Below are 14422 nucleotides of genomic sequence, written 5' to 3'. Positions count from 1 at the left end.
TTTATTTAGAGTGAGTATTTTCCTCAGTATGAGTAGGAGTGTAACTAACAGAACATCTGACTCACATTTGAGACAATTGTGATAAAGGCATGAGCGATGGGAAAGGGGAGGCTCTCTGGTGTGCCCAGCTCAAAGCATTCCTTCATCAGGGAGAGGCCGTGTTTCCCACAAAACAGACAGACGTAGCGAAGTAGGTGAAGCGGCACCTCCACGTCCTGAATTAAAAATCAAAGTAGAGTCATAATATGTTCATTTTGCATCCTAACATAAACAAAAATGACCAGCTAGTTAAATTGGCCTTAAAAATACACATTTTGTTTACTATAAGTATGACAATAAAGTACAGCTTTGGCTCAAACCTATTTCTAAAAACAATTCCTTTCTCCATTAAGAAAACATTTTTTAAAAAATCCAGAAATTAACCAAAAGTGAAAATAGTTATTCTAGGATTTCTGAAGCAAAGTTTTGTTAAAAAGTTATAAGCAGATAATATCTAACCCGGAGTAGAAAACTCTCCTTGAAATGCTCATTTTGTTTTAATATACATAAGCTTGACATGTAAGATGAAGCTAAATGCTAATCTAAGTGTTGAGAACAAAGTTGATTTCAACAGTCTTAAACCAACTCCAATGTCAAAAACATAATAAAAGTTTGGCTTTTTTATGAACCTTTAAAATGTTCTCATGTTTGTTTTAGATCATTATTTTCAGAAAAGCTGAGGAATATTCACACAGGAAATGGAGGTTTGAGGATCAATAGTCGTTTCGAAACAAAATGTTTTGTTCACAGAACTACTTTCATGTCACGCTAAATGAACAGAACCACAACTAAAAGAAAAAATACACACGAGATAATTTAGTGCAGTAAAGGGTGGAAAAAAACTCCTGAATCTGATCCTGCAACATACTGACCAGATGGAAACAAAGCAGCAACAGGAGGACCATCAAGGAAGCCTTGTTACCACAGAGATTACATTACACTTACTGCGCTATGTTTTCACTGACAAAACAATGGAAGGTAAGAAATTTATGCAACAGTTAACCAAACAAAGCAAAATATTCGACGACTCAATTCCCCAAAAACAACAGAAATGAGAATGAAAACTATGAAGTCAGTCAGTTCTGACTATTTAAATAAAACCTTTTAGGGACATTTATATTAGAGATAGATAATAGTAGAGTGAACAATTAATTGCATAATCTTGAATTCAGATTTTACGCAATAAATTCATCCACAAAGTAGAAAAAACATCTTTAAATCATCTGAAAACACAAATATCTGTCACATGTCTCAAAACAGAAAACAGGAAGGCTCTTTTTCATAAATAGTAGAATTAATAGCTTACAGGACAAATTTAAATATTGCTGATTCATGAAACAAAACAGAGTTAATAAACTGGAAGCCGAAACTTTAGACAATGTCCAAATGTGGACATTCAGTACTTTGAGTTTCAGGTTTCTCTGGCCAAACGTCAGAAAACTAACAGTCTGTGCCTCGTAGTATAATGTCTAAATCAAACGCAGAATGAAAAATATGCATGACACAAGAGACTGCTGCTGTTGATCAAATTTGTGGGAAAATACAAAATAAAACTTGTTTGTAGATTTTAAGTAAGCCTGACATCTCTTAAAAAAAACTGAATGGGATGCAAACAAAACTGGTGATATTTGTTACAAATATTTACAGTAATTACACCAAGTATTAACTTGTGAGCATCATGTATTAAACTACTTAAATTATGAGCATTTTGGACCAAAAGTAAATTTTATAGAAGCAGCTGTGTTTTTATTAACTGTGTGGTCCTGGAATACCAGCTGGTGTCTAGAAATTCTGGCTAAAACAGCAAAACAAATCTCCCATTTGCAGCTCAGTTTATGAACCGCACCCATAAAATTCATCCCAACAGTGAATAACAGATATAACATGCAAAATATGTATATGTATATATATATATATATATAAAAATCACAAATAGAACAAAACACAAAGTGCCCTTATTTCAGAAGTTTCCATCAATTATGTTTTGATGAGGTTAAAGTTCTTTATGAGGAACTAACTGATAGGTGTAGTAGTATAATTTTGAGGAAGAAAAAGTAACAAAGGTTCTTACATTCATGTCACAGAAGGAACCCAGGATGTTGCTTTCATGAGCGGATATGTCCTGGAAATAAATAAAAAATAATAATAATTTTAAAAAAACACAAGAATGGCAACAGCAGGTTAATAAAACATGAGTGGCAAATACTAAAGGTAATCTAAAAAACTCTTTTACATGGCCTGGGCGATCTTACTAAAAATGATAGCATGATATACGTTTTAAATACCTCAATTCAAAAATACAATTTCACAGAAGATTTTTTTTATTTGGTCAAACAAATGTGTAACTACAAAGCAAAAATTTAAAAAAAAATTTCTTTATAAGCACTCGCCAGAAGAAAGAAACATATTTTACATATAAATGCATACAAATCACATAATACGTTTAGTGCGTCAAAGAAAATATAAAATAGATAAATATAAACTAGTTTTGGCCAACAAAAATACAACTTAAATCACAAATTAAACAAACTGCTGTGGATCAACAGAACATAATTAGCTGTTCAAGATGGGTTTTTTTATTTAAGAACTCAAACAATATGCGCAAAACTAAGAATCTCTTCCTTTTAAATCATTTTAAAGGGATTTAAATCAGCATTTTAATCTTCCTTTTAAAAATGCTCAACACCAAAATGTATGAAACATAAAAAACCTGCACAAAGTAAAAGCCTGTACTCACTTTCTAATGATCAAGAACTCTGTTTTATTTGAAGCAATGACTGTGTGTCAGTGTTTGGTTTTTAGCTTTTCGTGTTTATGTTGAGCTGAGTTTTGTTAAGGAAAACATGGTAAAATTAAGTTACATTACAAAATACTTTCAATGTTCATTTGGAGAGGCCATATTAAAAGCAAAATGCTGACTATCTCCTTTATCGTTTTCTTCCCACACGTTGAAGCTCATTAGGACTTTTGGGTTAGTTACATGTCAACTGAAGAATATCAGGGATTTCTTATTAAATCCCAACACGCGTTGTGTTTATGGTTTGTTCTCACCTCTATGGTGGGGTGCGTGTTGTGTTTGTAGGCCGTGTAGAGAGGGAACTGGATCTGAAAAATCTTGGCTGCACACAGCAGCAGTTTTTCTTTCTCCTCTGTGGTCCAAGAGCTGAAGGGATCCAGGTTGTCGCCGCCGCCTCCAGCAGCGTTCTCCCCATTCAGAGACTCACTGCCACCATCCAGAGGTCCCAGTGGGTTCGCTTGGGCTCCATCTGGCCAGATTTTTTCCTGCTCGTGGCTCTGAGTCTTCTTCTGGTTTGGGTCGGGTATGTTGGCATCCTCTTCAGCAGAGTCCCTTTCCACATTGACGGGTTCGTCCTCCCCGGGGGAGGCCGGCTGGGGGAGCGAGCCGGGTGCAGACTCTCCTGCGGCCCAGTCGGGCCTGCCCTCTTCGGTCCCAGACCCTTTGTGCGTGAGGTTCTGGGCACTGCAAAGCTGGTTTCTCAGGCTGTTGATCTGAGTGATGACCAGGTTTATGAGGGCGTACACCAGCTGATTAAAAACCTCCAAATGCTTGTACTCTTTGAAGCAGCACAGACATTGCCTGGAAACAACACAGAAGAAGAAAGAAAAACTTTTTTTTTTCATTTTGACTGGTACTGGTAATCCAATTTGTCTTCACTCTTTTAGAACATTCAAATTTAGCTGTTTAATATAAAAATGTGTTTGCAAATGAAGTCAGAGAAAGTAGGAACAACATAAACGGAAACAATCTTCCAGCTCTGGATGAAACTGGTATGTTAAATATTATTAAATCTTATTTTTGCATTATTGTGGATATGAATATCTGGTTATTTCTTTTTTTTTTTTTTTTTTTGGTTGACCTAGAGCACAGGTGTCAAACTCCAGTCCTCGAGGGCCGGTGTCCTGCAGTTTTTAAATGTGCCACAGCTACAAAACACTGGAATGAAATGGCTTAATTACCTCCTCCTTGTGTAGATCAGTTCTCCACAGCCTTGCTAATGACCTAATTATTCTATTCAGCTGTGGTGCAGCAGAGGCACATCTAAACGTTGCAGGACAGTGGCCCTTGAGGACTGGAGTTTGACACCCCTGACCTAGAGTCTGAAATGAAGTTTTTATTTATCCGTCTATCAAAGATACAAGATTGCAGTTACAGTTAGTGATGCTAACTACAGACTGGGCAATTTCATCAATCTCAGTGTACGTACACAAACTGCACACTTCTCAGATGTTTTTTCAACAGGCATATTTTTAGGAAACCCTGCATGTCTTTAAAAATTAACAGACATGCAGAGCAGTAGGAGAGGTCACTTAAATGAACAGAACAGGAAGTGCTTTTATTTTGATAAGCGGAATGTGTCTGTTACACAGGATTTGCTCCTATGAAACATTTATTCTATTTAGAGAAAACATCCTAAAAAAATTACATTCTTTTCATTTTCAAAACACTTTTTCCCCTTTTTTTTGTGTTAGCCTCCCTGCAGAACCAATCGGATTCAGCCAGCAGTAAGAAGACTGACCTCTGTGACCAGGAGCTGATGTAGCCCAGCACTCGCAATGCATGTTCCTTCTTCAGCTGGAAGCCTCCTTCACTGCCGTCTGCATCAGATACTGAGGAAAAAACACAAACCACAACTTAGAGACCAAATGAAAAAACCTTAAAAAAAACAAAAGCACTTGTTTTAGTTTTTTTTTTTTACTTTTAATGAAAACACCCCAAAACAAAATCAAATAAAGCTTGCTGTCCTCCCAAGTGTTGTATAAATGTAAACATTACATTCAGTTTGTTTTTACCATCTATATGCTGCAATGCCAATAAAAGAAAAACACCATAAAGAGACAGAGCAGTGTGCATGTTATGACATCATTTTTATTAAAAAGTGAAAAAGTGGAGAATTTTTACCCTGCACTCTAACCCATTACACAGAAATACTGTTGTAAGGCTCCAAAAAGGACCATTTCAGTGAGGACAGAGGTCAAAATAATAACACTGGGTTACAATAAATATTTTTTGGAAGTTGTCTGGGGATTTTTTTCCCAACTGAATTAGGAATATTCTGCACAGCTAAATCCAAAGATGACAGGCATTTTTCTAAATCAGGTCAGGTTTCTATTCCAATTTGATTTAGAGAAATCCGATCTTCTGACTAAATTGATGACATTTTTGTGACATTATCAGTTCCATATGTTAGGACAAGTCATGCATTTTGATGCTCATGTTGCGTCCGTAGTTCAGGAAGTTGAGAAAACCCAATGTGATTTTTGGATTCAGCACATCAAAATTACCCTAAAACAGTTGAAAAAACCCAGACAGATTTTTTACTGTTGACCAGTCTAACATATTTACAAAACGTTTGTTGACTTGAGTTGCTAAAAATCAACATCGGAAAGTCAAAGAGAGTATACAAGATTGAAAAGACCATAAAATTGTGATTTCTGGGCGTGCTATGGTGGCCTGGGGGATAGCGCGACCCACGTTTGGCGACCTTGAGTCCTCGACGTGGCCGTCGCGGGTTCGATTCCCAGACCCGGCGACATTTGCCGCATGTCTTCCCCCCTTTCATTCCCCCTTTTCTGTCAGCCTACTTTCATATAAGGGACACTAGAGCCCACAAAATGACCCCCTGGAGGGGAGAAAAAAAAATTATGATTTCTGCATCATTACTCATTATAATTATTATTATAACCCAACTCTAATTTAAACTTTTATACAACTTTTTCCCTGACCCGTCTGCTGTGTCTCTTGGCCCTCGAGACGCTTTTTGCTCACTAATGTTCTCTAAACATCTGAGTCCTTCACAGAACAGATAAAATCTCTTACTAATGTCACTTCTAGGCATCTGTTTCTTCTGCCAGATGTGGAGATTTTTAGGTAACGTTAAACATTCTTTCCTTACAGCCCAGAAATCCTGGACCTGCATTTATTGCAAGTCTCTTTAGAGTAGTGAGCCGTAAATTTGGTTAAACTTAGCTAAATTAAACAGGCAGAGGAGAATAACTTCACTCAGCTGCAAACTAATTTTTAGCTGTTATTATTGGGCCAGTCAAAATAACTAACTTAACTGGACGATAAATTGTCCCAGAAGTTATTGCAATAAATGATAACTAATGGTAGTGGCATAATTATGCAAGAACACATTCTCAAAGATTAACAAACATTACACTGCAACTGGAAGACATCTTTAAATATCTAAATTAAATTAACAAAAACAACAAATAAAATGAATTATGAAGTCTCTCTAAACAAAACTGTCCTTCAGAAAAATAGATTAGTTGAGACCAAAACACCAGATTTAACACTTTTATCGGCCAGTTTTTGGTAGAAAGAGAAAATCAATAAATCACACATACATAAACTTTTGAGCTCATTTTAATTCATCATGCAATTAATTGATTTATTGCGACGGGCCTATTTGTAATAAAGCCATAGATGAAGACGTGAACTTTTTGTTCATCTTTGTACGTTCTTGTTCGTCAATAAAAAATTTTTAAAAATCACGTTCTAGTCATACCAATGGCTTTTAATGGCACCAGAGTGGCTTGCTTCTCAAATTACAGTCATTGTTCTGGCCTCCACGCAGCTCCACAAAGCTCCCACCCAGCCTGACGGAGTCAAGTGACCTCCCTGAATCATCGCCCTCAATTTGCCACCAAAGACTCCCAATGTGAAACAGAACCAGCAGGGTTCGGCCCGGCACTCTGGTCCCACAGGCGGGATCGTTTCCAGCTCTAAGTGAGAACAGAAGCTCGTCGTACGAACCGCAACACATGCTGCTCAAGAATTTCAAGCCCTCCATTAGGAGTTCCTGGACCGGGCTAACAGGTGTTGCACGGAGTGGAGGGATACACAGAGAAATTACAGATCTCAATAAAGGCATCTTAAATATTCACATTCTGAGATGTTTAAGTATTAGTGAAACCATAGTAGATGCTATTCAGCTGGAATGTATTTAGTCTAGGACAATTAATTCTTCTCATATTTCACTTAAGCTTTTTTTAAAGTTTAAACATTAGACAAGGTTTCCCCCAGAAAACTAGCTAAGCCTGGTGTTTGGGTGGCAGGGCAGTCATTCGTCCACCCGCCAGTCGTGTTTTTGAGTTAAAAAATGTTTAAAGTTGACAGGAAATTTGATCACAAGATAATTATGTGTTAATAAAAGATTGGAAGATTAATACCTGAACACCAACTATAAAGTCTTAAAAAATGCAAACATTTTAAAAAGACTAAAATAAACAAGCAATGCTTAGCCTGGTGGGGGCACAAGTAAAGCCTGGTGGCCCGTCAGGCTTATAATACACTGGAGGAAAACTTGTCAAAAATACATTAAAAGATGCAAATAAGCAGAATCCTTTTTAAATTACACATATTATTGCCTGAAATGAAATAAAACAGCATTCTTTTAGTGTACGCTCGATCATTTGTACCAAAGATGCATCTGTAGCATAAAAAAATACTTCTGATGTAAACATTTGAAAAGTTCAGCCCTTTCTGCTTGACTTATCAATACAGTGTAGGGCTGATCTATTATTATTTATTGGATTACCAATTAATAATTGGAAAATAAAAGTTGATTAATACAAGATTTATGTAATTTTATAAAAACAATTTAAACCATGTGAAGCTATTTGCGAATGTTGCTTGTTCGTCATATTTAAAGGCATACTAAAAACACCCGTAAAATGTAATGTACAAAGAAAAAATAAATTAATAAAAATTTTTTTTACATATTCAAAGTTTTAACTATTTAATTAATTCACCAAAATAAATGCATCAGAGTCTTGGCCCTAGACAAAATGTTGGAAAGTTCGTTGAGCATGAACAGTTTTTCAAGACGTGTTTCCCTGAAGTAATTATATGTTTTTGTCCAGATGCTCTGAATGTTCATTGGACATGAAAAACCAACACTGCAATAAAAAATGCAACTAGAAAGTACTGGAACTAGTCTAAGAACTCGTTTCAGGTAGAAAAGAAACATCCAAACAGTTTGCACTGATAAAAATTGGCTCTATTTGCCAGTGAAGAATGTACTGACGTCATCTTCAAACTGCACATTGAAAATGGGAATAAAGAGATTAAGACAGAAAAAGCCTCAACTCTCTGTAAGGGTGTCTTTAAGCACTGATTTGTGAAAGGATTTGGGAGCAAATTAAACCTAATTTTAGTGACATTTCCTGAGTTGGAATAAATTTTGAGGAGAACAATGAAAAATGTTTTTCATCTTTTCTATCAATGCAAATAACTGACAGAGCTTTTTATTGGTCACAATTAGAGATGCACCGATCCACTTTTTCACTTCTGATACAGATATGTGAAATTTAGTATCAGCTGATACCGATCCGATACAGAAAAACAGAGCTGGATTGACTTAAAAGGTTACTTCTTTTTTTTTTTACCTAAATACACCAATAGCTTCACAAGTTTGGTCAAACATTTAAAAACAACTTTAATTTGTTCAGTCAGTGCAACTGGGAGTAAAACAGTCGATGTAAAATAAATGATAAAGAAACTGGCAAAAACAATCGATTGACAATGTTGATCAAACATGTATAAATAAACTGCAACAAATCTTAAATGGTTCAGAGAGTGCAATTAGGAATTATAAATATAATGTAAAATAATAAGCATCACACCAGTCAGAGCTCAAAGCATAGAATTATACTGAATAGATATGCCCTTATGGATCAGGCGCATTGTCTCAGATAGCCGATCTAGATATTTTCCAACATTGTTGCCAATACAAAGATTAATATCAGATTGGTTCATCTCTAATCAAGATGAGAACCTAAAATCACCTGACTAACGACATATTTATGCATTATGTTAAAGTGTTGTATATTTGTCATGTATACTACATCTGTATTGTGATTCCTGAACATGAAAGCAAATAAAGCGCGTTCAACTTCTGTTCCAGCTTCTTGAGCCACAAAGAGTCCTGAATAAGTCAGAACAAACTCAAAAAAGATTTAGAAATACAGCAGCTGCACTGCTTACACGCCCTCTCTAATCCATTTATTTCACAAAATCAGCTAAACTGATTAAAGAGAAGTGATTTGTAAATCAGAAGCTGCTCATTTTTTAGCAGAAATCTATTTTAGTTTTTTGCTCTGCTCTATGAGCAAACACACAAACACACAAAGCCTGATTGGCTCACATGAGGCACCAAGTGAGAAAAGTTTCACTTTTATTTCACGTCAAAGCTGGATTTACATCTCCAAAGCTTTGTGTTAGCATCGTTTACAGACTGTGAGAGTAAATCCATCAGAATATCTCTCATTTAAACACATAGATGTATGAAAGCTGGTTCTCAAAAAAACGGATATTAATCACAATATTTATGCAGGTTACTTAGATTGGCGGTTGTAAAGTTGGGAAGCGACAGTCACATGCAACTCTGCATTCAACAATCCTGCATGTTGTTAAACTGGATTCTCCTGTTCCATTTCTCACAAACACATGCTGCTGCTGCAGATCTAAGGTCACAGGTCACCTTCAGACACAGCATATGGAGCTGCCAGTCTTGTTGACGGAGCGGTCACAGCTGACGGCACCCCACTGTGAAACACCCTCCGTTCTGTTTCTCCAGTTATCATACGCTGTATCTCCGCGTGATGTAGTAAAATCTGCTGTTTAGTAAGCCAAAACATTCAGAGGAGATTTACATTTACAGACTAACAGGGTGGCAAAAAGTCAATCAGAATCTTTTGTTCCATCCTGACTAATAATACAGAACGATTTAGGGCTGCAACTACAATTAACTATCGTAGAAATTAATTATTTTATGTATTCAATGACTTGATGTATGAATGTAAGATGTGGATTTTCTGTTTGGCTTGTTTTGGTTGCATATTAGTTGAAATGAATACAAATTAAAGACATCTGACTGTGTAATCTTGGGTAAGATAGAAAGAAGTTTTTTGACTCCATCAGTTAAAAAAATGTGAAACGTGCGACCCATAAACAGAGGCTTTAGTCCTTGACTTAGCAGTCGCGGGTTTGAGTCCCGGCCCAATGACCTTTGGCGGATGTCTTCCCTTTCTCTCTCTTAACCTGATTTCCTGTCTGACTGTCAAATAAAGGCCACTAGAACCAACAAAACCTTTAAAAACTAAAAAAAAGTCTACCACAGCCTCTGCTAATACCTATAACCCACTGTTTATTTTTCTTTGCAAACTCTACACCGATTTGTGGCCTAATATAACCACCAAAATAAAAGTCAAGTTTCTATCTCAGCTCCAAAAACTACTTATCTGATAATCTGAAGTTGAAATAAGCTCAGATTCGCCTTCTGCAGGTTAGAAACAGCAGCTCCAACTGTTATAAAATGTCTTTGTGGAACAGTAACTCTCACTGCATGCAGTCAGAAACACACAAAATCAACTACTGTTCTAAAAATATAATTGGCTCATCATAAAATGAACTAACTCAGTATTAAAAAAGGTACAATAAACAACGGTACTGCTTAACAGTGTACAGTAATTACATTCAAGAGTATTTTCAAATATCCATATATTTATTGATGCTCTATACCAGTGGTTCTCAAATGGGGGTACGCGTACCCCTGGGGGTACGTGGAGGTACTGCAGGGGGTACGTGAAGCTTTTCAAAATATCTTTAAAAAATCAGTAGGCTCCTCATAATAAGTCTTGGGAAAAATTATTTTGTAAAAAGTTCAATAAAATATAAATGTGTGTTCATGCACTGAATTTTATATTCAGTATTTACAGCACTGTACCTCTTTTTTATTCCAAAAATGTTTTGCCCGTGTCAGGGGGTACTTGACTAAAAATATATTTTTAAGGGGGTACATCACTGAAAAAAGTTTGAGAACCACTGCTCTATACTATTAGGTTTAGAGTTAAGCAAACATTATCGATGAGCACTTATCACAAATCTTATGATACTTACTAGCAAGTAGTGCTGCTCAATATTCGACAATGTTTTAACTGACATATTGCACGGAGTGAATATTTATTTCCTCTCTTTTTAGTCTGTGCCTCCATCACTCTGTGACATTTAGCATTTTCAGCGACGTCATCCGTGTGCAAAGTGAACATTCACTACTGTGAAACTATGTTCAACAGGCTAAATACTACATCAGCATGCAAAACTAAAGATCATAACACCTGGAACATATTAGCCAAGATGCATTACAATCCAAACAGTCCTTTGCTATATGAATATTACACACAGGTGTGTAGTGGCATTTAAATGAATCTTTACGCCGACACACCTGAATCTAAAAGCTGAATTACATCCTTGGTTTGTCAGCAATTTTGCAAAAGCCTGGTCATTAACCTTTCATTTGATTCAGGTGTGTTGGAACAAAAAAAGTGTCCAAAAAACACAGGATAGTGGCACTCACTGATATTGTGATGACGACACAGTGCAGACCTACTTACAAGTCAACCTAAAGGTGTATCGCAGCAACAAAATAATTAAATACCAGTATATGTTTTCCAATCTATTATTGGATTGGAAAACATTATAATTTGCTTTTTATAATGATCACTTTCATGGTACTAATCACTTTGATTTATAAAGAATGTTTAAAAATGTGCTGGTTCATTTGTAACTCCAAACTTGAAACTACTATGTTTACTTACTTTACTTATACAGCTGCAACTTTATTGTTTCCACTATAACACTTAACAGCTGGTGCATTCACCACAATATACAAGAGTACAATATCACAGTAGCAAAGAACCGCTTTGATGTAATAATGGGTAAATCATTGTACTGTAAGTGCCATGTGTGCAAATAATATATTTCTCGGTTCCCTGCATTTCATGCCCTGTTACAAAGAGTTTTGGGGACATTGTGATGACTGAAAAAGAACGAAAATAGCCATGAAAATATGGGAAATCCAAATTGTGATTGAAATACTCAGCAATAGAAACATAACTTACCTAGATAGAAAACTTTTTAAACTGATTTGAATATGGAAATGAACTTTCTGATAAGTAAGAACAACTGGAATGTGTGTATAACTGAACTAAAATTACTTTTTTGCAAAGTGCCTAGAGATGACTTGTTATGAATTGGCGCTATATAAATTACCTGAACTAAATTCTCCATGGTCAGGTTTAATAAACAGGAGCCTCTGGGAGAAGATTTCCCTAAATCACTACCAGCAGACACAATAGCCTCCATCACAGACAGGAAAATCCCAAATTGTCAACCACTTCATGATATAAACCGGTTTCCAAAACCATTATGCAAATTAAAAAATGGCTGAGGATCCCTAAAGCGCAAAAACCCGATAGTTACATGTCAGCAATAAAAGGCATTATGTATTCATGACTTAAATTAACATTAGCCAGATCTGGGATGAGATAAACTAACAGAGTTGCCCAGAAAACAAAGGCATAGCGGTCAAGAAATAAAACTACAATATAAAAGAACTAGGCAAGCATTTTTGTCCAAATTACGGAGCACAACCGACGTGTTTATGACAAAAGTCTGCGCCTTTTTGCAGCCGTTAAATTTCTTGACTAGCTTAGTCGCCGTTAGCTCCCCAGAACATTTCACGGACTCTCCGAAACAAACACAAGCAATGTTTGTTTACGTCTAACTGTCAGTAGCTGTTGGTGCAATCACATTTTAGAGAGATCTAATGCCGTTCCGAACAACAACCCCATCAGTCCGCAAAACAATGGATGGCAGTGGAGTGGACAGCTAGCAGACTGACCTGACAAACACATCAAACAAAGTCAGCCTGCTCGCTAGCTCAAGCTGCTAACTCAGCTTGCTAACTCGTAAATCCGTCTTCTAACAATATTTATATAACTTAAATTCACCTTTGTTCGTAAGGGACAACGGCACTTTAGTATTTACTGTAATGTCACACACATAGTGATTCGAGAGTATTTACGAGCTTGTTTTTTAGGGTGTTGTTTGACAGAAAGGCCCCAAACTAACTGCAATTTTGGAAGGAAGAAAGGCTTCAAGGTATTCATAGCAAACCGAGACAGACCGATGTGAAAACACGAGTGTCAGCCACTACAAAATATGTCCACAGGATGTCACAACGCTGAGGTCGAAGTGGTTAATATGCATGCATAAAATGGCAAGCTAATCGAGAAAACAAAGTTATATTTAGCTAGCCACCATGCTAACAATGCTAACAGCATCCAGCTAGTTCAGTCAGCAAAATACAAACAAAATGATTCCTACTTACATTCATTTAAAACCTCCACCAGCTCGGCGCAGTTTTCACACATTGTTCATGAAGAGGGCAACTGACTGTGCTTACTCAAACCATTGCACTGAAAACTGTTGTTAGTTGTTTTGGAGATAAAAAAAAAGAAGAGAGGCCCGGTGCAGGGAGTGATTGGCGAAGGTTACTCCACTCAATGAAATCAAACAGCGGGGCGGATGACGTGCTTTGCATCCGAGTGAAGATGATGAACACCGAAAAGGTAAGAGGCACTGAAAGGTAGAAACCGACACAGTCACCAATCTGAGCGTTAGTTGGGAGAAGACTCTGCAGCCATGTTGAAAAAGGAGGGGAGGGGGGTTGATACAGCATGTAGGAAGCTCGGGAGTTTCCGTGCTATCTTCGTCGGTTCGTTTTAGGTTCGGCGGTCTCGCGATATTTCTTAAACTTAACCGATCTTTGTCAGGTGATCTCAAGGACATCGTAGGTATTTTTTCCTTCATTTTTATTAACTTTATTTAATAAAAAAAAAAAATATATATAGTTTCTTTTATTATTAAATAAAAAACTTTTTTCCCTCATTTTTAATTAACTTCATTTATGAGCAAACAAAAATCCAATTCAAACAAATATATAGAAATAAACTACAGTACACAAGAAATCAATTGAATATCGGAAATATATACTGCTAAAAAAAATAAAGGGAACACTTTAAGTGTTAAACACCTGTTTAAGTGTTCCCTTTATTTTTTTGAGCAGTGTATATATAATCCTCCATATATATATATATTTCCAGGGTTCCTATATACATATATATAGAAACCTGAGTGACAAGGGCAAACAAGTATGGCTGAGCAAAAGTCTTCAGGAAGATATTTTAAAATAAGCATTTAGACATATATTTTTCTTAGAGATATATGTTTTTAACGTTTCGATTGAGAAATTAAAAAATCATTTTTAAACAATTAAAAATCTGCTCCTTTACATTTAAAGCAATGAATACATTGTTTTTTCCACCATTTTGTTCTTAAACATTTTTAAATAAGGATACATCTTACTTCTGGTGACATCAAATAAGGCAACTCAGAGTTGACTTCAGGGTCTGTAGTCGTTTTCATCAAACTTCAACTTGATTCTGTTTGATCACAACAAATTACAACTATATAAATAGAGCTTCTTTCAATAATTCAACTCTGAAAAGATAACTC

The 14422-nt window shown here is 36.1% G+C and overlaps 1 protein-coding gene across 2 annotated transcripts in view; it reads right to left on the bottom strand.

Moving 5' to 3' along the window:
* The window catches only part of usp34 (ubiquitin specific peptidase 34), a 79795-nt gene extending 66221 nt beyond the window's left edge, over nucleotides 1–13574 (bottom strand). For both annotated transcript variants that reach the window (XM_023333322.1, XM_023333323.1), the window contains exons 1-5: nucleotides 13236–13574; nucleotides 4578–4668; nucleotides 3091–3637; nucleotides 2111–2161; nucleotides 66–215 (exon numbers count right to left, since the gene is read on the bottom strand). In XM_023333322.1, the coding sequence (XP_023189090.1) occupies nucleotides 66–215; nucleotides 2111–2161; nucleotides 3091–3637; nucleotides 4578–4668; nucleotides 13236–13278 (882 nt within the window). In that variant the 5' untranslated portion in view covers nucleotides 13279–13574. The remainder of the gene's footprint in view (nucleotides 1–65; nucleotides 216–2110; nucleotides 2162–3090; nucleotides 3638–4577; nucleotides 4669–13235) is intronic.
* Nucleotides 13575–14422: the final 848 nt, after the last annotated feature.

The sequence above is a fragment of the Xiphophorus maculatus genome, chromosome 5, assembly GCF_002775205.1.
Source record: "Xiphophorus maculatus strain JP 163 A chromosome 5, X_maculatus-5.0-male, whole genome shotgun sequence".
Classification (NCBI taxonomy): Eukaryota; Metazoa; Chordata; class Actinopteri; order Cyprinodontiformes; family Poeciliidae; genus Xiphophorus; species Xiphophorus maculatus.
This window is presented reverse-complemented; position numbering and strand designations above follow the sequence as displayed.